Source organism: Podospora pseudoanserina, chromosome 1 (genome assembly GCF_035222485.1).
Source record: "Podospora pseudoanserina strain CBS 124.78 chromosome 1, whole genome shotgun sequence".
NCBI classification, from domain to species: Eukaryota; Fungi; Ascomycota; class Sordariomycetes; order Sordariales; family Podosporaceae; genus Podospora; species Podospora pseudoanserina.
In genome coordinates this window covers 3,557,792-3,580,159 of record NC_085920.1, presented here as the reverse complement: position 1 = coordinate 3,580,159, position 22,368 = coordinate 3,557,792, and the positions used below count along the sequence as shown (strand labels likewise).

At 54.7% G+C, this 22,368-nt stretch overlaps 6 protein-coding genes across 6 annotated transcripts; 2 read left to right on the top strand and 4 right to left on the bottom strand.

Annotated features, from left to right (window-relative positions):
- Positions 1-360: 360 nt before the first annotated feature.
- Positions 361-6,362, bottom strand: QC764_110190 (uncharacterized protein; the record flags this gene model as incomplete). The annotated part of the gene is made up of 5 exons (XM_062942287.1): positions 6,145-6,362; positions 5,947-6,074; positions 3,524-5,883; positions 3,245-3,471; positions 361-3,188 (listed from the first exon to the last, which is right to left on the bottom strand). The coding sequence occupies exons 1-5, from the start codon at positions 6,236-6,238 to the stop codon at positions 361-363; spliced, it is 5,637 nt and encodes a 1,878-aa protein (XP_062805221.1). The 5' UTR covers positions 6,239-6,362.
- A 381-nt stretch (positions 6,363-6,743) lies between these two features.
- Positions 6,744-8,645, top strand: MON1 (Vacuolar fusion protein mon1; the record flags this gene model as incomplete). Its single annotated transcript, XM_062942286.1, has 1 exon — positions 6,744-8,645. The coding sequence occupies one exon, from the start codon at positions 6,744-6,746 to the stop codon at positions 8,643-8,645; it is 1,902 nt and encodes a 633-aa protein (XP_062805220.1).
- A 535-nt stretch (positions 8,646-9,180) lies between these two features.
- QC764_110175 (uncharacterized protein) lies at positions 9,181-10,743 on the bottom strand (the record flags this gene model as incomplete). The annotated part of the gene is made up of 1 exon (XM_062942285.1): positions 9,181-10,743. One exon carries the CDS (start codon positions 10,741-10,743, stop codon positions 9,181-9,183), a length of 1,563 nt encoding a protein of 520 aa, XP_062805219.1.
- An 831-nt stretch (positions 10,744-11,574) lies between these two features.
- QC764_110170 (uncharacterized protein) lies at positions 11,575-15,372 on the bottom strand (the record flags this gene model as incomplete). The annotated part of the gene is made up of 2 exons (XM_062942284.1): positions 13,997-15,372; positions 11,575-13,950 (listed from the first exon to the last, which is right to left on the bottom strand). Exons 1-2 carry the CDS (start codon positions 14,702-14,704, stop codon positions 11,575-11,577), a joined length of 3,084 nt encoding a protein of 1,027 aa, XP_062805218.1. The 5' UTR covers positions 14,705-15,372.
- Positions 15,285-17,899, top strand: QC764_110160 (uncharacterized protein). The gene is made up of 4 exons (XM_062942283.1): positions 15,285-15,856; positions 15,914-16,946; positions 17,004-17,083; positions 17,150-17,899. Exons 1-4 carry the CDS (start codon positions 15,764-15,766, stop codon positions 17,471-17,473), a joined length of 1,530 nt encoding a protein of 509 aa, XP_062805217.1. The 5' UTR covers positions 15,285-15,763; the 3' UTR covers positions 17,474-17,899.
- A 159-nt stretch (positions 17,900-18,058) lies between these two features.
- Positions 18,059-21,320, bottom strand: UME6 (DNA-binding transcriptional regulator ume6). The gene is made up of 2 exons (XM_062942282.1): positions 20,307-21,320; positions 18,059-20,240 (listed from the first exon to the last, which is right to left on the bottom strand). Exons 1-2 carry the CDS (start codon positions 20,488-20,490, stop codon positions 18,340-18,342), a joined length of 2,085 nt encoding a protein of 694 aa, XP_062805216.1. The 5' UTR covers positions 20,491-21,320; the 3' UTR covers positions 18,059-18,339.
- Positions 21,321-22,368: the final 1,048 nt, after the last annotated feature.

The window sequence follows — 22,368 nt, the reverse complement described above, 5'->3', positions numbered from 1 at the left end:
ACACCTTTATTACTGGACCAGACAGGCAAACTCGCTTGATCTTTTTCCGGGGAAGAAGAAAAATCATACGGATCAGATATGAGAAACAAGTTTTTATATTGATGTAGAGACACTGAGGTGTGTCATTGTGAACTGTTCAACAATACCGTAGCTGAGCCCCTCTCCTTCAGCCCCTCGCTCCACGATAAACCCCCAGATAACACGATAGTCCCGCCAACCATCAGACTTGGCGATGAACTCGACGTCCCAAGTAAATCAAAACATCCTTCCTAATTGGGACGGGCATTCTCTCCAACATCATACAACATTTTCAGCTTTCCGAACCTTTCCTCTACCATACACTACCACACAACATTACCCCTACAAGGCCCTGACCACACTCCCCTCCCAAAAAACATCCCTCACCAACCCCCCCTCCAACCCTCCCACCTCCACCCTTCCCATAGCATACCTGCTCTCAAAAGCCCAAATGCTCAGCTGGCCAAAAAACGGCCTCAGCACCCTAGCCACCAACTCATCCCTCCTCTCCAACAAACCCCCATCATCACAACTAATCACTCCTCCCAACAGCGGCCTCCTCACCCCCCCTCCCGACCCAACCCCCCCTATCTCCTCCACCACTCCCGTCGCCGCCGCCGCCGCCCCCCCAGACGCCCCTAATTCCTCACTCACCTCATCAACCAAGGCCACCGGCTTATACCCCCCAGCCGGGCGGTACACCGCATCAATCGTATCCGTCACAAAAAGCCACTCATGCAGCTGAAAGTCATCCGGCGCCAGACAAACAAACAGATCCAAAAGCTTGCACGCCTGTAGGACACTGGCATTGTTGTATGTGTCCGCCAGCGGGGAGTGATCCGGCGCCACAACCGAAGAGATGGCCTGGTGCAGCTCGGCGTTGATAACAGGCCACATGCCCGCCAGGTGCACCGGACTAATCCTGAGCACCAACGCCCGAAAAACCATGTACACCTCCGCCCTCGTTGTCGACGAAGGCGACGACGTAGACGTCGCACCAAGCAACTCCACCAACTTCTCCAGCACAGGCCCCAGCTCAGCAGCAAACGCATCGTACGGACACGCCAAAATAAGAGCAGCCACCCTCCGAAGGTTCAGCTGAGTCTTCCTGTCCGCCTCCAACCTCGCAGACGTCGCCCCAACCCCGAAAACAATCCCCGCCGTCGTCGGCGGCGTGATCCGTGACAAAACCTCCGGCATCCGCTCCTTATCCGCGACAGCCCACTGGCTCAAAAGCGGCAACCACCCGCTCTGCACCAGTCCCAGATTCGACCCAAAAAACCTCGAGTCATTAAATGCATCCGCAACATCCTTCTTCCACCCCTTCTGATTGTTCGGCAACCTCGCCAACTCGTGCAGCAAAACAAGCGTGCTCCCCGAAACAGTATCAGGAAACGCCTTCGACCTCAGCGTTGGCCCAATGACATTCGCGCTGATCGCGCTCGCCGCCTGCAGAATCCGATCATTCTCAACCAGAATCTTGGCCAGGTTCGGCACAATCCCCGCCAGTATCCCCACCACGTCATCCGCCCGGTCTCCGGGAAGCCTATTCACCGTCGACAACGACAACGGCAACGACAACGACTCGCTCGCCCGCTTCTCCGACACCGCGCCGGAAAGAGAAACCGTGCCGCTGCTCTCCGTGAAGCTCGTCGGCCTCGTCGTGAAAATAGCCGTGAGCAACCTGAGAAAAAGATCGGCCAGCTCCCTCCTCATCTTCCTCTGCTCCCCGAAATTGGTATTATCCACCTTCTCCCCCAGCACAGCCGCAAACTCGAGCAAGCTCGGCAGCGTCTGCCTGTGCGGAAACGGGTTCCCAAGCAAATCCTTCAAAAAGGCCGTGCAGTCCCCCCAAATCTCATCCATCGTGTCGTCCTCCAACGACCGCGTGTAGTCCACCAGGAAGATCACCACATCCGTATCCTGCAGCTCAATTGTCAGCGTCGACCTCCTCGACGGATCCAGCGCCCCAGGGTTGGTCCTGCTGTAGATGGCATTAAACAACGCCGGGATGGTGTGCTTCGGTCTTGACCCATCCAGCGCAGGCAGGAGATTAAAAACCTCTGCATGGCTCGACTGATCCGGGCTGTCGAGAGCGTCCTTCCATATCCCTATCACGGTTTCCAAACACTCAAGCGTCTCGGCAGCAAAGAGATGTTCTAGCAACCTCCGCGCCCGGTTCCTCATGCGCAGCGAGGTGAACCCAAACGAGGCAGCAGAGGTGCTGTCCTGCCTCGCTGCGTCGCTCCCCTGACCCCACGACCAGATCGCAAAGCAGATGCGGACGGCATCCTGAAAGGCAAGCAAAACGGTAAGCCTGTCGTTTGCCGTCACGCTGCGCGACTGCGGGGCGTCATTGGAGAAAACGCTCAGACCCATGTTCCCAAAGAAGCCCTGAGGCTGTTCCGGGCTCTTGACAACCTGGGCTCTGGCCTCTTCAGCCAGCAGCCTGTCGTGTCCGTTGGCCAGAACCTGCTCAAGACCGTTGAGGAGAGAGATAAGCGTGGTCTCGGGAGCACCTGGCGCTTGCGACGGCGCCTGGTCAGGTGTCCGGAAGAGGTGTTGAAGATTGCTAAAGGTACTGCTGATTTGGCTGCAGAGCGTCTCCACCAGGGGTATCAAGACCTGAAATATGGAGTCGGCGTACAGAGGCAGGCACTCGCTGAGGAAGCTGACCCAGCTGTCAAGCACGGGACGGCTGCTTGGTGAGCCGAGGCCTGCCAGGATGCATCTGAGCAACGTCGGCGGTGGCGGTGGCAGCTGGGCCTGTGGTCTTTCGTTTGCAACCGATATTCTGAAGCTCTTGCTTCTCTCGCCGGTCGGTGACAACTGCTTTTCGGCAACGGGGGATGTGGGAAGCTCGACGGGAACAAGCTCGCGGAGCTTGAGGGCGGCAAAGACGACGTCGAGAAGGAGAACTTGGACGTAGGGGTCGGGTCCCGTGAGCGATTTGGAAAGCTTGTCGATGAGAAGGTGCTCCAGCTTGAGCTTGGAAAGAGGGCCCGCGAAGGGGTTGAGGAGGATTTGATGCAGGACTGTCAGGGCGGCGCGGTACAACTGCGCGATCCTGACCTTGGACAGCTGGTCTCCTGGAATTTCGTCGCACGCCATGCATTGAAGACAGACGTGTAGGAAAAACTCCTGGAGTGTCACGTCCTCCTCCGTGCCAGCTGTACGCAGTTAGAAAAAAGGCTTCGAGCGTCAACATGTTGGTATCAGGGCTTACCTATTTCAGCAACCGGTTGGCTGGACCTGATTGTCCTCTTAGAGAGAACTCCCCAGGCAGCGTCGGGTGCCCACCGCAAGACACTTGATAGAGAACGAACATAATACAACCCCAAGTCCAGATCATCTTCATTAGTGAAATGAACATCTTTAGGATCAGCGGCGGCACCGTGCTGTCGCCTGAGGAATGGAAGTTCTGCAAATTTGGAGACAAAGATGCCCAACAGTCTAATAATAATTCGTCAGTCTTGTTCCATACCTGAGGACAGAGCTGACTTACTTGTCCATCCCAATAAGAGTATTAAGCCACGTCTTCACCGTCATAAAAAGCTGCGTCCTCTCATCCGCAAGAGAATCCAGCATCAGAAACAACGGCCTCGTGAGCATGACCTCATAGTTGTCCATGCCCCCCAGCCGGGGAATTTTCTCGCCATTTGGCGTCTTCGGCGCTCTTCGATCCACCCCGGAAGGATTGTCCTGAAGACTATGAGACCAGAGCACACAGAAACTGCGGCCAGGATCCGCCGACCGTTGGGCATACGTGCCAGAAATATCATGCTCAAGCATGAGCGAGCAAATAGCTGCTTCGATTTCTCGGTTCAGGGGCGTCAGAGCAGTCTGGAGCAACCACAGGCTGCGAACCGTCTCGACGTGGTATTTCGGCTCAGATGCTGCCAGGAAGCTCCAGGCGTGTCGCACCAGAGGCACGACCAGGCCCGAGAGGTCGTCGGGCGAGATGCGACCTAGAGTATAAAGATGCGATGATAGCGAAATCGCGGAAGAATATGTGGTAAAGGCCACTGTCGTCTCGACAGACAGACAGTCATGTAGAGCGGCGAGCAGTTTCTTGGTGTCAAGAAGCAGGTTTGTAGGCGCTTTAGATAATACCAGCATGAACACCCGGGTTTTGATGGCCACGTTCGCCCCCGACTCGGTTTGGCCGAGGCCCTCACACATGAGGTCGCATGCTTTTTGCAAGAGGAGCTCTGCCACGTTGTGGGAAACGTAAGGAGGCTGGCTCGCCTCGAGGTTGCCCTGGTCGGTGACATAAAACGTCTTGATCTTTTGTAGGAGTTCCAGATTAGGGGTGGCAGCGAGGACTTTGGACTCGATGGCCGGGTTGGACTTGTTCCCCGAGTCCATGAAAAACGCCCGCTCGGGAACCAGATCAAGCAAGCTTGCCGCAATTTCCAAGGCCTGTTCGTATGTGCTCCTGTTCTTTTCTTTGGCTTCCTCTATCATGCCCAAGATGGCCAGGACGGTAAGAGGCGCGTGGATGGTGATCATCTCCTCCTCTCTGACGTTAAAATGGGCCAGAATGAATTTGACGAGGTCCAACTTTGCACGTCGATCGGCAGCCGAAAGGTCTCCGGGACTGATGGCTTGGACCATGAGCGACAGCATTTCGCTGTAAATCAGGCCGCTCTCGACACCATCAAAGAAGACACTGGCGCTTCTCAGGACCTCGGTGAAGTCTGTCTTTGTAGCTGCTTTCTCCTTGAACCTCTTGACGCTGTCCACAATGGACATGAAGACTTCCGGAACAACCAAGCCGCCAATCTCCCATCGATCCATCAGGGAGAGGCATATCCGGTATGGCCGTGCCCTCTCGCTCGGGTTATTCCCAGCTTCCGACTTGACCATGCTCAGCAGGGCCCGTGTAAGAGGCTGCAAGCCATATTCTTCAAAGTAATTTGTTCTCGAGGAGAAGAAGTGAGGCTGGGTTGTGGCCGAAGTAGGTGAGTCGAGGGCGCCTTCATGCTCAGCCGAAGCCGCTGGCTCGGGTCCCAGGAGCCATGACCATAGCCGCCTGTTCAAGCTCATATCCCTCCGTACGGTAACCCCGACAGCCGCGCGAAGAAGCAGCTCCAAATCGCCAGCCTTGGCACGTTTCTGAAGTACCTCTGAGTGCAGCGGGAGATGCGTTACAAGTAGGTCCAAATAGCCACGCTGGATCAATAATTGGTCGTCAACTAGCCCAGCAGCAAAGCAGCGTATGAGCAACCCTGGCTCAGGAGATGTGACAAGCTGAGAGAGCTTTGCTGCCGATTCAGAGTCACCTTCGGACTTGTTCGCTTCAGGTGTTACTGAGGTGCCCAGTCTTGGGAGCAGGCGCGACAAGTATGCCAGCGCGCCGGTCCTCCTGCTGTGGCCCGTGATGGATGCTAGGAAGAAACACTGCCAGAAAAAGTCATCGCCGGTGGAATGCGCCGGTGTGATTTCCTGACTTTCAGGCGGACGAATCGCGACCTTGAAGCGCTCTAGTAGCTTCAAAGTCCTCTCAAAGTCCTCGCTGGTTTCCTCCTCCAGGCCAGGTAATAGTGCCAGCACAATTGATTTCATGGCGGGGCGTAACGAACGAGGGTGGACATGCAGAAAGTGGCGCTCGAGGAGGTCAAGGAACGGGGCACGAACGGAAAGCGAAGCGAACGAGAGGACCGAGGCCAGGCCGGGGAGGTACAACGGGAGGTCTTTTGACAGGCCATCTTTACCCATTACAGTAAAGACGTAGTTGTAGACCTCGAGGGCCTTTTGGTGTACGCCCGAGGGCAGCGAGGGGTTCAGACATTGCGACAGACGTTTTGCGACGGTGGCCTTGGCGGGGATGGTGGTGATGCTTGAGGATCGTGCTTGGAGAGCCTGTTGTCGCAAATGAGTGACGGTCCCAGATATTATCGTAGCTTTTAATCATGATATTCGCACCTTGAGCAGGCGGTTGAGGAATGAGATGTAGTCGGCCCATTCCTGCAGGGCCGTCTCGAAGAGGGAGAGGGCTCGGTCGATGCCATTGGCGTACTTGCGGTAGTGTTTGTCTTTCGGCGGCGCATCTTCTACAAGCGGGGGTTTGGCATCATTAGCAATCTGAGCTTCAACTAGATGTGTTCCTCGAGATATATGTACCACTCCCCAGCTGGTTCCTCCACTGTCGCGGCACTGGCGAATCGCGGCCAGAGCTCTCGGGGGAGACGGAGCGGCGACCGTTTTCTGCCGCCATTGGAATATCTCGGGGTGTTCCCTGGTGTGTAGTGTGCGCTATGGTTGATTCATTGCCGGCGTGTGTTCCGGTCGGTATGGTGAAGTAGAGCTATCCGCGCAGGGCAGGGCAATGTACTGCGTGGCCTCGGTGTCAGGTACGAGATCACGGCGTGCAGTTGCTTTGTGTTGCCTGAAGCCCACCAATCCGGCAACGTCAGCACCTGTGCTTGGCGTATCACCCGGGAGCTTGACCCTAGCTACAGCGTATCAGCAAGGCTGAGACGCTATCTTATCGGCCATGCCTGTCATCTTGGCGTTGCATTAGCGGCCATGCGACCTCTCTCCGCTGTCGTCATTTGGCCCCATCTCCCAAAGTGTCAAGCATTGTCCCCAGATGTCCAACGTCCTACCATCCTAGCGCGACACGGCGTCAAGAGACATCTTCCTGGTTGCAGCGCCAGGTGGATTATCATGAGAGAGGCATTGTTGAGGTTCCATCGGCCACATACACGAGCGGGAGGATAATGGCTCAAGAAACAGAGGAGGGCAATGCTGTCTCATCGCCATCACCACCATCACCATCGCCGCCGCCGCCGCCACTACCCCCTCGCCGAAAGATATCGGGCGAAGCACCACTGCAAGTAGGAGGACAGTTACAGTCAAAGCCGACGACAGCGGTCTCGTCAATCGACATCTCAACCCTCTCTTTCCCAGATGGAACCAGGGGAACATTCCCAACGCCTTCGGTGGGAAGCGGGCCTTCACCACTAAACAGCGGATATGGAACCCCGTCGCGAGATTCATCAGGCGACAATCTCACCGATTCCATGAGTGTCATGAGCCTCGCGCCCACAGTTCGTGCCCCTGGCGATCTTGCCAGCCTCGTAGCCGGCGAGTTTAACAGGAAGAGCCGCGCTTGGAACCTTTTGCGATCTCAGTCAGAAACTGTCCAGCCCTTCGAAGCCATTGAGTCTGGTGACTCTGGTGAACTGTCTGGATTCGAGAAAGAGTTTGACAACATCCCAGAAAACTTGACCGACGACGTGAGGCTGTCCATGTGGCAGTCCAAGATGAAGCACTATCTGATTCTGTCGTCTGCCGGAAAACCAATATGGAGTCGACACGGTGATTTAAGTCTGATCAACTCATCCATGGGCGTCATACAGACCATTATATCGTTTTACGAAGGAGTCAAAGATCCGCTCATGGGCTTTACCGCTGGCAAGGCACGCTTTGTCGTTTTGACTGCTGGGCCACTCTACTTTGTGGCCATCAGCAAACTTGGAGAAAGCGATTCTCAGCTGCGAGGCCAGCTCGAGGCCCTGTACATGCAAATTCTTTCAACCTTGACTCTTCCCACCCTCAAAAACATATTTGTCCACCGTCCCTCCACCGATCTGAGAAAGCCTCTGGAGGGAACGGAAACGCTATTATCCTCACTCGCCGATAGCTTCACCAAAGGCTCCCCCGCCGCTCTTCTCGGGGCACTGGAATGCCTCAAGCTCCGGAAATCCCAACGCCACGCCATCAACAATATCTTTCTCAAGAACCGCGCCGAAAAGCTCTTATATGGTCTCATAGTCGCAGGCGGAAAACTCGTCTCGGTCATCCGCCCACGAAAGCACTCCCTCCACCCCAGCGATCTCCAACTGATCTTCAACATGCTCTTCGAATCAGGCAGCATCAAATCCGGCGGCGGCGAATCCTGGATCCCCATCTGTCTCCCTGCGTTCAACAACAGCGGCTACCTCTACATGTACGTCTCCTTCTTCGACGAAGACGGCAATGAAACCCAGCCAAAGCCATCATCAACAACAAAGCCTACCTCCAGCAGCACCCCGACAATACCAGAGGAAGGCTCTCCACCACCACAGCCACCACCGCCCCCTCCCCCGCAGCCAGAATCCCCCCAGGAGATCGCCCTCATCCTCATCTCCCCGGACAGGGAATCCTTCTTCCCCTTCTCCTCCCTCCGTACCTCACTATACAACTCCCTCACCAAATCCACCCACCTCTCCCTCATCCGATCATCCCTCGCCAGCCCACGACCATCCATATCCTCCATCCTCCCCGGCAGCAACTCCCCACCGATATCCCACTTCATCTACAAATCCCGCCCCAACGTCCAGTTCGTCATGAGCTCGCTCCACCCGTTGTTCACATCCCCGATGGCAAGACGCAAACTCATGTCCCAGTACCAAACACTGCACGCGGCTATGCACGCGAAACACTCCCACCTCAAGGTCATTTACTCTGTGGGCGGGGACTGCGCCAGTTTGGGGTGGGTGACGCCCTTGTTTGAGTTTTACTGCGTCGCGGGGCCGAATGTGAGCAGGCAAGCGATGACGGAGGCGGCGAATCGGGTGGTCAAGTGGGTTGGGAGGGAAGAGGCGAGGGTTTTTATTATTGGGGGTGGGGTATTCTAGAATTTTGTCTGTAGGGTTGGCAAAAGATGACATGGAGTTGGAGGATATAAATAGGCAGAGAGTCGTTAATACATAGTTTCAGGAGTGAATATAAGGGGGGGGGGGGTATACTAGTAATAACTCAACACCAACATACCCGGCAAAACAGAAACACAAGCGTGTAGAAAGAAAATCGTTAGCTATATAATATTATACTCCATCTATCCAACAACCTGCCTGCTGTAACCAAGCCCTTATTAGGTATTCAACGCTGCTCTGCATACTCCGCTGTTCAACACCCCCTATTCAACCCCAAACCGAATCCAAGCAAACAATTCCAAGCCAACGAACCCCCTGACCAAAGAAAGCTCTAATCTCCGGAAAAGACTACCATCCATTACTTATCATACGCCGAATCCCTCCACCTCTCGGGTGACTGTCCCTAACAAACCTTCCTCCCCCTCCCTAGCCTCCTCCCCTCAACCCCGGCCTCGCCAGTAGAAGTCTCCGCCCCATCCTTCACTCCCATCCTCTCGACTTCCTCCTCGTCCTCGTCTCACCTCCCCGCCCCACCACTCTTTCTCCTCTGCTCTCCTAGTCCACCAAGCACCGCGTCATTCACCGTCTCGCTCCCCGTCCCACTCCACGATGTCATCCCAATATTAGACCCATCCGTTTTCCTTGACGGATCCCTCCCGAGCGTAGTCTTTGTCGTCGTCGGGGGACTCCGAACAGACATCGGGGTTGGCGTGTGAGACGAGACAACAGTCTTGTTCGCAGCATCACCGCGCATAAACCCATCCTCATCATCCCCCCTCAACCCCACCCCACCAACCGCCGAATCAGGCTGCTCAATCGTACTGCTCCTCCCCGTCTTCACCGAATTAGTCGGTGGCCAAGGAAAACTACTGCCCCCCTGCCTCTGCCCCATACTACAACTCCCCTGCGACCTCCTCCCCCCAACACACCCCCCCCTCCCGCCCAACAAACTCTCCATATCGCTCATCAGCGTCCTCTTCGGTGGCCCCGGCAAATCAAACGGGTTCCAGCTCATCCTGCTGTCAAAGCTCCCGCACTGTGACCGGGTCCTAAAACTACCAGAGTAAAAACTCCTCACTCTCCACCTGCTCGAGTGCCGTTCCGGTATCATGATTGTTTGCTGCTGATGCTGTGACAACAACGGTCGTGGAGCAAGATGATGACTCGCCTTGGCCTGGTGAACACGCGCCCAATCCTCCTCGTGGGTATACGTGTCGGCGATGGGGTGCGGCGAGTGGATGATTACCGGTTGGTGTTGGTGTTGTTGTCGGTGATGATCAAACCCACCATGTTGCGAGATAGAGGAGGAGGGATCATGTAGTCGCGGTAAAGCAGGCGTCGTCGTCGTCGTCGTCATAACAACAGGAGCGGGAGCAAACCTCCTCGGCCCTGACCCCATCACCTCTCTCACCGTCGCCAGCTGTTGATCCTGTGTATTTGGAGGAGGGTTATCAAAAAAGTCAACCCCCTCCCCCGGCACCCCCGGCCTCAGAGCAGGGTGCGTCTCACCCAACCCGCTGACCGGATTCGACGACAGCGGCCGCGGCAACGTGTTATACATCCCTTCTTCTTCCTCTTCCTCTTCCTCTTCCTCTCCTTCTTCATCCCGCCCCCCCACCACCACCACCACCACCACCCCATCCCCCTCTTGATCCCCCTCCCCCTCTGTCGCCACCATCCTCCCCTTCCCTTTATCAACCCCTTTCCTTCTTCTCCTCCCCCCCCTCCTCCCACAAATCAACCTCAACCTCCTCCCCCACTCCCTAAACTTTTCCCTCAACCCGCCCCCCCTTTTTCTTCCTTTCCCTCCCTCATCAACCACCCCGCTGCTGTCCTCCCCGTCCAAATCAGAAATGTACCTAACAGACCCCCCACCCACCACCTCGGCATCCTCATCCCCAGGAGGCGGCGTCCTCGACCCGCTCCCCTCCCCCGGCTCGTCGGGTTTAAGCGGCGGTTTTGATCTTCGACGGAGAGGGAATTCTTGCGCGGTTGTGGCGGTAGCACCGTTCCCGTCCGTTGCCATGTCGTGTAATTTCCCCTTCCCCTTACTATGGTGGTGATCTAACGTGTGTTCCATCGCGTGATAATGAAGATGTGGTCGAGGTCAGAAGGGTCCCGAGCGAGAAATCATCTGTCGAAAACTGGCGTTTTGATGCTCGTCGTCAAAAGCACATCAAATCCTTCAATCGAAAAAGAAAAAAAAAGAAGAAGAAGAAGAAAATGTCGTGATCATCGATTGTATCCCATCAACCCCCAACACCCCGTCCACAACGACAGCAACCTCAATCAAAAAGGCTACGACGTTGACGGCATGTAAGATGAATTCGAAAATAACAAATACATCCATCCACCCCAAAGCAAAAAAAATGCCTGCTCGTCGGCGTTGTCAGACAAAGTCAAACAAACAAGAGGTGGATGGGACAAGGACAAAACTCTATTCTCTGCTTGCCCAAGCCCACCCTTGGCACGAGAGGGGGTAGTGTCGACCGTTGGACAGTAGCGGACATTTGGCAGTCCGGACTGGCCGCCGCTGACGAGTATCGAGCGAGGGAAGAGCAACTGGCTAGCCTAGGGAACAATCGTCACCTCAAAAGTTTAGAAATGGAAACTGCAACAATGCCAAAAATCATAAGAAAAAACTCAGTTCTCCCTTTTTGAGTAATCTAACAGCCCTCCCATTCACCAGACACCCCCCTTAAACACCACCCGGTCCCTGTCAACAGCCTGGTATCATCAACACCTGCTACAGAAACCATAAAACCCCAACACCAAACGAGTGAAATGACCAAACTAAGGCCAGGCCAGCACATGACGTGTATTACATCAATAGCCAAACCAAGCCTTAACCACCCCCACCCCCCCATATGCCCAAAAAGACATCACCCCTAACCCCCCCAAACTCCAACCATCAACCTCGTTTCCCCGACCCACTACAGGCCCCCATAACCGCCTGCCTCGAAACCTTGAACCATCTCGACATCCTCCCCCTGAACCCTTTTCCTTGATGCTTCCCAGCAGCTCCCTCATCACTGGCGTTGTTATCACCGTCTCCATCTTTCGTCGTCAGATTCACCTTGGAGCCATGCCCAGACTCCGACATGGGTGCCTCGACAGGAGGAGTAAGGACCACCTCAATCACCTCCCCTATCCTACCGTCTGGAGTCAGTGTTTCGGCCGACCTCAACCGGGACTCCGCCAGGCGAACTCGTAAATCCGGGAAGCGTTTCTTCAGCCCTCGGGGCGATTGCCCACTGACGCAGCTGTCGTGTGGAAGTGAGCTCCGCGCCTCACTCCGAGCCGTTGGACTAGTCACTTCCCTAGGACCCTGTGTGGCCGGTGATGGCTTATCGCCAACATCATCTTGGTGAGAGTCTGGTATTGCAGGCGCCGGAATGCTTGAACAAGGGCTGTCGAGGAAAGCAACCTCTTGATCGCATGTGTCAGTCTTCTCGGCTTCTGCGGCTGACTCTACCAGGCTGTCCATGTTTGTTACCCCTGGATTCATGTGGTTTCTGGAAGGCCGACCCCGTGGTTTGGGATGTGGCCCAGACCATTCTCCTGCTGGCCCAGCGGCCGTGTTGCTCCTGCCTCCGATGCCTTCCGCATGCATTTTGTTGAGAGCACCTCGGGAAACCTTGAGCTTCAGCTTACTATTTCGCGAACTGTTTCGTGAGCCCGAGCGCCTTGGCTTCTCTCTCGAATCAGCATATACTCCATCATCTCCTAGCTCTTCTGGAACCACGGCAGAAGCCAACGGCGAAGACGGCGTCTTGAACTTTGGCTCCTGTTGATCTGAGCCGTATGGGAACATGGGGTCAACCATAGTTGGTTGCTCGACACCGAAGCTAGAAGGATCAGGGGTAGAAAAGCCCGTTATGTATTCGAGATCTTGACTGTAAAAGTTGGCGAAACAAGATTCGCTTCGAACAGGAATACCCGGCGACCGAGGCAAGGCCTTCATGAGCTGCGGCACGCTGTTCTGTAGCCGGAGTTGCCTTGCTGGCGAGATGGGATGTGGTGCCAACATGGGCGTTCGGGAGCGGTCAACGATCGAGCCGATTTCAGCCTCGGTCAGATTCCGCAGGTCGTTGGTGTTTATCGTGTGCATCGCAAGATTTCTTTTGTGGCCTCGGGATGCTGGGTCGTCCACATGTAAAGGCCGAAGAAAATGACCACCCGTTTCCGCGGCTGGCAGACTCGAGAGATACGTATTTGAATGGACCATGCCGTCTTCTGATGTCGCAAACTCATCCTGTGCATCTGTGCCGACGATTCCATCCGACGACTCTTCCATTGATGCAAGCCCGCAGTGACCGAAACCTCTTGGATAGGCCGTGTTTCGCCGCGTCTGAACTCTGAGCGGTGAGGATACAGCTCTCCTCTGACGATAATGGGCCGGCGAGGAACTGTGAGTGTAGTCTGCCAAGGGACCCAGCTTAGGGGGAGAAACTGCCAGGCGCCGCATATTCTCTTCATAGCTTCTAATGGTAGAAACTCGCACGGCTTTCGGTGTTGAGAACTGCAAGTCACTCCTGACGGTCAGACTCGTGTTTTGTCGTCGACGAACGACTGCTGTTCCGACACTCCATTCTTCTTCTTCTTCGTATCTTCGTGAGTGCGAAAAAGGAGAACGCTCAGCATCGAACCGAGAGCTGTCTTCGTCCAGACTATCAGCATTGGATTCTTCGTTCTGGGGCTTCTGCCTTGGTGTGTCTTGAGGGCTAAGTTTATCTTCTCGGCTTTGCGAATCGAGTTCCTCCGAATTCCGGGCTTGCGTCCCAAGGCTTGGGATGTCTTCCTCGGAGCGCAGTGTTGGCCCGGAAGGCGGGCAGTGATGCTTGACGACATTATCCATATCCCGCGACTGACAAACACTCGTGGAGCGGGTTACAATGTCAGAGGGAAGGTCAGGTAACGGCGGAGGGCTATCATTCGTGTAATCGAAACCTTCCGAGTAATCGTAATAGAAGGTGCCCGGTGGTTTCACGCGAAGAGACGGGTCCCGGGTCGGTGGCCCACACGTCGAACGTTGGTACATGTTAAGAATCGATGTTAAACTAGAAGTCCTAAGGCTGTGTTCAGATGCGCTGCTCCCAAGACGACCGCGGTAACGATGGCCCCACGGAGCGGGGGACAGGGGCAGGCCGGCAGAAAGACTATGCTTCTCGGCCGCAGCGTAACTCGAAAACGATTCACTTGAGCTGGTGCCATCCTGGCGAAGCCGTGGTACCTGTCGATTGCCATACTGAGGATAGGTCGGCTTGTACGAACCGTGAACGGTGCGCTGGACATGGTCAGAATAGTCGACATAGCAAATGACATAGACTCACGAGAGACACCCTATCAATCCCAACCATTTTACTATAATCGACGGCCCCATTCTCCGTCAAGGCTGGTGAAGCGGGCCGAACCCCTGGCCGTTTCAGCCTCGTTGGGTATGGGTAGGGAGAGCGAGGCCTCTGGAGATAGCCTTCCTGCTGCTGGCTCTGGAGGTCCCCTGATGCTTTTTGACTCGGCGGGCGGTGTGAGCTACACGTTGTCATGGAGTAAGACCTATTTCCCATGTCATCACACGGGCGTGTAAGTGCGCTGGAGGCGGAGGCAGAGTACCGGCTATCGGATCCGTACATGGAGATGATCTCGGATGTGGTGTCTCGATATGATGGTAGCCATCTTCGGTCGTCCCGGAGACTATAACTCCTCATCCCATCGCCATTGGGACGTCTGTTGAGCGGTGTTCCGCCATAAGCTGGTCTCCGACGGGGTGAAGAAGCATGCAAATTCCCTGACGAGCGAGCTGGTCTGATGGAGAACAAACCGATATCCCCTGTCTCGGTGGTGGTCTTGAGCATGCTCTCCAGGGGACCTGGGGACACGAGTAGAGATGAGTTCTCGTTGACGCTGCGCAGCTGCTGACGGGAATGGGCACGACGTGGTCGATGGAGACGAGACGAATCGGAAGCGGATGTACTCGAATAGCTTCTGTTGAGAGCGCCGTGGCTTCGGGACCGCCGCGTGATGTGTATGGGCGGCTCCATGATAAACCTGGAACCTCTCCAGCACCAAAAAAAGCCCGAGTCATAGATCGATACCGTAATCAATCAATCGCTTCGGGGCTCGGCAGAGCTATTGCTGAACGTTGTGTGTCCAAGACATAGAGAAAGACGGGGGTGGGAGACCAGGTCCCCGAAATGGGTGATGATGAAGTTGTCGTGAGAAGAGGACAACAAACGACAGCAAACGAGAACAAAAGACAGCTGACTTCTTCCGGATTCGGGACCGTCCATGGTGACTGCCCGCCTGAGGAGGAAGCAACGAGCCACAGGTGAATCCTCGACATGAGGTAACATGGAAGGTGCAACTGCCATTTTGGTGCCTAGATAGGTATTTCATATGTGCCGATGGCCGACCTGATCTGGTCAACGTGAGAAGGTGCGACAGACCTACCTTAACAAATTTGTGGAACTCAACATACCTAACCATCTGATGATGAAGAGATGCCCAGATATATACATATATACATATATATATATATACTATCCCGTTTGGGAAGAAATGGTTTGTGAGCAAGCTCAAGTGGTCATCTGAATGTCACCCTAGGTATCTAGCATCGATGTTTGTGTCACAGTATTAGCCGGGCGCCAACTATGCTATAGATCTCTACAAATCTCTATTCTCTCATCTGCCGATTTGACGGTAACTTATCTATGTCTCCTATCCAGATAGCCAAAAAAAAAAAACCGCGAGTTCTGATAGGTGACGGACTGTCCAAAACCCCGAGCCGACAGGATATACGTCCGATCTAGAGAGATCTGCTTGGATGGCCCCCGGAATGGTCCACCGGTGACGGGAATTGTAACGTCCGTGATGCATACATATACCCCTCCCTACAGTTGTAGCGAGAAATGTCTCCAATGACACTTTTGACGACACCTCAGTTATGTACCGGCTAGGGTGGCTTCCGCCTAGGGTTGCTTTCCCCTCAAACTATGAGGTAAAGGGATGTTGAGAAATTTACGCAGTTATGCCAGGTCTACATATCTATAAGACTGCGACCTCCTCGTCTGTTCTTAGGTTCATTTTTTTTTTTTTAATTCATGAGCTATAAGTCTTCAATGATGACAATGCTTAGCATGTCGGAACACGGCTCTCTGGGCCCCATGGGAGTACTAGGGGTAGCACTAGCTGGAGTAAGTCGTCAGCATCAGCTTCACCACCCCAGCACCAGAAAACTAACCACTCCCCAGTCTCTCTCCATCTTCCTCCTCCGCAGCATCTACTACGCCTTCCTCCACCCCCTCTCCAAGATCCCCGGCCCCAAGCTCTACTCCTTCTGGGACCTCCCCTACCTCTACCACGCCGTCCGCGGCAACTGGCCCCACAAACTCAAAGACCTCCACGACCGGTACGGCCCCGTGGTCCGCTACACCTCCGACAACATCTCCTTCACCACCCCCTCCGCCTGGAAAACCATTTACGGCCACCGCAACCTTCCCGGTCAAGAAACCTTCCCCAAAGACCCCACCGCCTACCGCCCAACCCCCTCGGGCCACCCCCACATCATCATCGCCTCCGACCCCGACCACCGCCGCCAGCGCCGCCTCCTCTCCCACGCCTTCTCCGAAAAAGCCCTCCGCGCCCAAGAGGACATCCTGAACCACTACGCCACCCTCCTCATCACCAAGCTCACCGCCAAAGCCAACGCCAAGGTAGCAGTCGACATAGTCCAGTGGTTCAACTTCACCACCTTTGACCTGATCGGCGACCTCGCCTTTGGTCAGCCCTTCAACTGCCTCGATTCAGCCGCCTACCACCCCTGGGTATCCCTCATCTTCTCCAACATCAAGCTCGGCGTGTTTTTCGAGGTTCTCCGTCGCCACCCTTTTCTCGGCTGTCTCAAGACATTCCTCTTGCCTAAGCACCTGGTAAAAAGCCAAAAGGAGCACCGGGCGTTGAGCGAGAAGACAGCCAAGAAACGGCTCGAGGCAGGGGGAACGGAAAGGGGGGACTTCATGAGCTATATCTTGAGGCATAATGACGAGAAGGGGATGAGCGAGGGGGAGATTATAGAGAATAGTAGTTTGCTTATTATCGCTGGGAGTGAGACTACTGCTACGCAGCTGAGCGGGACGACGTTTTGGTTGTTGAAGAACAGGGACAAGTATGACAAACTGGTCAAGGAGATTAGGGGGAGGTTTGGCAGGGAGGACGAGATTGATTTGGTGGCGGTGGGGGGGTTGGAGTATCTGGAGGCGGTTTTGGAGGAGGGATTTAGGATGTGTAAGTTTTTCTTCATCTCAAAATTAGTGGTGGTGGTGGTGGTGCTGATGGAAATAGATCCCCCTACACCGCTCGCTTTGCCGAGACGGGTTCCCCCAAAGGGGGAGTATATAGAAGGGTATTGGATTCCCGGTAATGTGAGCAAAACGAACCTCCTCCCTCCCCCCTCTGTGTCCAGTCAATTGACTCTTGAGCAAACACAGACATCAGTAGCAGTCCCTCAATGGGCCTCGTACCAATCCTCTTCCAACTTTCGCGATCCTCAGAAATTTGTTCCCGAACGCTGGCTCGGCGACCCGAGATATGCTGATGATGTGCGGGGGGTGCTGCAGCCTTTTTCGGTCGGACCGAGGAATTGTATTGGGAGGAATTTGGCGTATGCTGAGATGAGGTTGATCATGGCGAGGTTGTTGTGGAATTTTGACTTGGAGTTGATGCCGGAGAGTGAGGAGTGGAATAGGCAGAGGATTTATGTGCTCTGGGAGAAGGGGGCTGTCAATGTGAGGCTTACGCCGGTTGTTAGGTGAGCGAGCTGTTTTGGTGATGGGAGTTGATGATGGGAGTCGAAAGAATTCAAGTCTTTTGCCGTTTTATACCTATTCACATTTTGGAAAATCTGATGGATCGAGAATGGGGTGACTGTTGCTGATGAGAGTTGGAGGTCGTGAGTTAGAAACAAGGTTTTAAACTTTCCTGATGGTAAAGAACACCAGAAGGAGCTGAGTCAACGTGGTTGAACATTCGCTGCTTAGGTACTTACCTATTATACATCTTGGACCAATTTCTCCAAGTTTGGAAGGGAACAGGGGGAAGCAGAGAGGTTTGTTTGCCAGCGAGTGTGGCTTCTGGTAAGAGTGCAAGCAGTCACATGATCAACCATCCCGATCATCATTGCCATAATTTTTAAAAATTTATTCTCTTGTTTTTTATTCATTTTTGAGCTTTTTTGCTCTTTCTCTTCTTCCCCAGGTGTCGCAAATTCAATGTAAGATTCCTCCTCCCCTTTCCCGCGACACCCAACCCCTTCATGATATGCCATGTATCATCTTTCAACACACAAATAAATAACCCAATGGTATATAAAGCCCCCCCCAAAAAAAAAAAAAAAAAACTCCAGGTATCATGCTTTCCTTTCCAGAGGGGTATCCAAAATATCATTTCCAATCCCACATAATCCCAATTATCCACATGCCAAAAGTGAAAGAAAATAAAGTAGAAAAGAAGAAAAACCGTTCCTTTCCAGTCCCGGAAGGAAGGAAGGTTAATGTTGTTGTGCCCCATGATCCAGTGATGAGTGCTGTCGTCCCCCCTGTCTCTCTGTCCCCCCAAAAAAGACACCTCGCGGTGGTTTGTCTTTCCTATCAAAAGAAAAATGCGAAAGTAAAAAAATGTTTTAAATGAGAAGGTAATCCCACCCCTTCATCTGCATCACATCCCTCCAGTGGATGTACGCGGGTGGCTGCTGCTGCTGCACCTCCTCGTTGTTGGAGCCAGGAGACGAAGCCCGGCTGATGACCTCGCTCTGGAGCCAAATCTCCCTCAACAGGCAAGTCACCTTGCCAAAGCTGCCAAAGTTGGCCAGGTCGACCAGCTGCGCGACGCGGTCCTCGAAGAAGGCCCTGAAGGAGGAGCCGGGAACGGAGACGGAGCCACCGACGAGGTAGACCCAGGAAAGAGAACGGTCGAAGCCGGCGGTGCCAGAGGGAATGGTGGCCAAGACGGAAGTGAGCTTCTCGACAAGACCGACACAGCTCGCTTGGCTGGGGTGGAAGCCAGGGACGAGGCTGCAGAGGTAGATCCTGGCGGCGAGGCGGAAGGCGGCCGTGATGTTCTTGGAGAGCTGCTTGGGGCTGAGGGTGCCGTTGGCGTTGAAGGGAAGAACCGGGATGGACTCATCGCCCATCTCGGTCAAACCGATCTGGTCGCCAAGAACGTGGACGTGTTGGCAGAGGGTGATGTCATCCATGCCGTCCTTCTTGAGGGCCTCAAGGCAGGCGATCTCGCTGATCAGGTACATGACGCGGTCCTCGCACCCCATCAGCTCGCGCAAGCCCAAGCTGGGGTTGGTGGGAGACAGGTGTTTCTCGCGGTAGGTGTGGGCGAAAGCGGGAGCGCGACCGAGCATGGTGGCGCCGAGAATGTCAATCCACGCGGTGAGGGTCATGTTGAAGGGGGCCTGAGTCAAAGGCTCGTTGGGGTCCGAGACGATGCGCGGGAGGTCGAGCTTCTGCACCAAGGAGATGGCGGCTTGGAAGTGCTGGTGCCAGGGAATGTCGGGCAGTGTGTCGTCGAAGCGGCCGACGCCGCATTGGAAGAAGATGAGCCCGAGGGCGGCCTCCAGAATCTGCTGGTGGTCCTCGTCGCGTGCGAGGGCTTCGCACAGAGCAGAGATGGTCGCGTAGCGGTGGCGCATGATGTCGCCATCAATCTCCTCACCCTCAAGACCCATGGCGGCCTTGTAGTGCTGAGCGGCGATGCTCAAGCAGCAGTGCAGGTAGCCCTTGTTGCTCTCCAGCGCCGGGAGGATGAGGTCGGAGCTGATGGATCCATGTTGGTTCGACTCGAGGATGGGGAAGATGGTGGGAAGAACCGACGAGATGAAGTGATCAAACAAGCGCTGATCGCCTTCATCCAGCTCAATCGCAACTTGCCTGGAAGACACCGAAGGTCCCTGGGCAAAGTCAAAGAAGTTGACGTTGAGCGTCTCCTCGGCCAATGACTCCCTCCGCTCCGTGTACACCTGCTCCGTCCATTCGCCTTCCAGAGGGAACTGGGGGAGGACTGTTCCCGGTGGCGGAGGGGTCTGGTAGGTGCTGAAAGTGGCTGTTGTTGACTCTCTGAGGGTTGGGATGTCGTTGATGAACATTTGCCTCTCCGTCTTGACGTCAATCTCATAGGGCGAGTACGGAGCAAACAAAAAGTCGGGGTGCATCTGTGGCGCGCTGAAGGAGCTGAAGTCGCTTTGTGGGCTATTGAAGTTGAAAGCAAACTGCGAATCAATCGACTGCGATCGGGTGCGGTCAAAGGGGTCGGAGAAGGTAGCAGAGGTTGGGAGCGAGTGAGAGAGACCTGGCGGTGAGTTGACCGAGGTCTGGATGCTGTGTGTTGACTTCTCGGAAAGCTTCTTGCGCTTGATGATCATCTTGATGTCGTCCTTGTGCTTCCTCCGCGCATCGTTGTTGCTCCACCACATCGGCCGCTTGTATTCGCATACCAGGCCAAGATGCTTGCAGGCAGTGCACATGGGCGAGCCCTCGTCGCACTTTTTTCTTCTTAATCTGCAGGTATAGCATCCTTTACGTGCCACCAGAGTTAGCTTCCGAACTCGCAACGAGCTATGCAAGTGAGATGAGAGCTTACCTGTTCTTGAGCGGCGATGCATCTGCGTCTTTTGCTTGGGGTTGGCGGCGGCACTGGCCTGGGCTTTGGAGGCAGCCTTGGCCTTTGTTGTTGTTGTTGTCGTCGTTGTCGTGGTGGTGGTAGCCATGTTGACTTGGGATGATTTCATGAGGTCTCCGTGGTGGTTGGGGGGTAGTGTTGACATTTGTATAAACCCTTCTGTAGGTCCAAGTACCTGCGTTGAGTGACAAGCACCAGGGGTGTGGGGGTGACCCTTGGGCGGAGGTGGTCGGGGGTCAAGGGGGGCGTGTGAGGGCTGGGCCGGGGGAGGGGGGGGTGGGGCTTGGACTGGGCCGAGGAGAGCGGGAGGAGACCAGGTGAACCGGGGGTGCCCTCGCTCGTGTTCAAGGTCCAGATATCCGGGGGCAAATCTGGTGAAGCAAAGCAAGTCCTCGCGGAGGAATGGTTGCCAGACCAGAGAGCTAGTATTAGATTACTGTATCGTGTTGTTTTGTTTCGAGAGAACGACTGGATATCCAAGCAAGTCCGGCTTGCGTTATCTGGTATCGGGAATTGGGGTGCTAATGAACGCTGAAATGCCGAGTAGAGACACAGCTCTCTTGGTTGGTCGGCGTGGAATATGGCGTAATTAAAAAAAATGAGAGAGAGAGAGGTGAGAGTCGGTTGGACTGGACTGGACTGGACGACGACAACACCTGGGGATACTCCGACTTCTTCACTTCGCTTGGGGACCTGCTCGAGAGAAGGGGAAACAAATGGGAGGAGGGGGGAGCGAAGCGGGCTAATTCTTATATCTTGGCTGTGTGTCTTGACGACTTTGGGGTGAATTTGCAGTGTTCTATTTTTGAACATTGCGGGCAAAATTAACCTCCTTTCCGTTTTTGGCCCACTTCACTTTATTAGCCCACATACATAGTCCCGTGTGAATGTGTGCATCTTGTGCTCTTTTGGGACATGTCACCCTCGGCATGCTGTGTGTGGTGCTCGCACTATGGGAGAGACAGGGGGTACGACGTGCGCTTATTGGTGCCAATGACTCTAGAGAACGGAAAGGGGGACGCCAACATGGACCCCACCCGCCATTGCATGTGAGGGTCACAATGGTGACATGGGGTCCGGAAGTGGGTGTGCACCTTCTCCACGTCGGCCGACCCTCTGCGGAACAAGGGAGCCTGTCGAGCGATTAAAAGTTGATTGGTACGGGGGCCAGCCACTTGCAGAAACATGCAGCTCGAGAAGAGCACAATGCCTAACTCGCTTGAGATAACCCGGCCGCCCTAGGAGCGGGTTTGGGCAGACCGAGGGACGGGACTGATGAGGGCAAGACTAGACGGCCGACGGGAGTTGTATACGTAACGTCGATGGCGCAGGTTTGTAGCGATATCTTTCTCTTCATGATGAAAGAGGGCATCGCTTGGTGCTGACTCCCCACCAAGATAACAATGACAATGAACAGAGGGAGACTCGTGCCCTCCAAGACACAACTCGACTCCCGGGACCGAAAAGCTTGCAGGCCAGGGTGGGTGAATCAATGCTGGCCAATGGGCCCCTGGTTCGCCCTACACCCTCTTGCCGACCTCCCCCATGCTTTCCCTGCAACCTCGACCCACGGGCATCGAGATGGTTGCATATGCAAATGGCAGCTACACAGTATCCGCCCATAGTGAGGCACAGACTCTGCTTGAAGAAAATGGAAGCCACGGGAAGGGAAGCATGACGCTGTCGACGTCGCTTCATGGAGGACAAGAAAGAATTGTGCGTGGTGGGCGTTGCCTTGTGCCTCATCCACGCTCAACGCCTATCGATGATTTTCAACAGAACCACGGGCCCCCAGCTTGCAATTTCCCATCGGAGAATCGCCCGAAGCAGCGACATGATTGCCAAAAGCTGGGGAAGTGAGGGGTCTGTCTGCCCTTTGCTGTCTCTGGTGAACGATTTGTCAGTCCCTATAGGCTTTGACGAGCCCAATATCAGATGAGGCGACATGGTTCGTCTTGTCTGGGTCCGGAATACCCTCACGGAAAGGTCACTTCACAAATCGAAGTGGCCGTTGTGACAATAT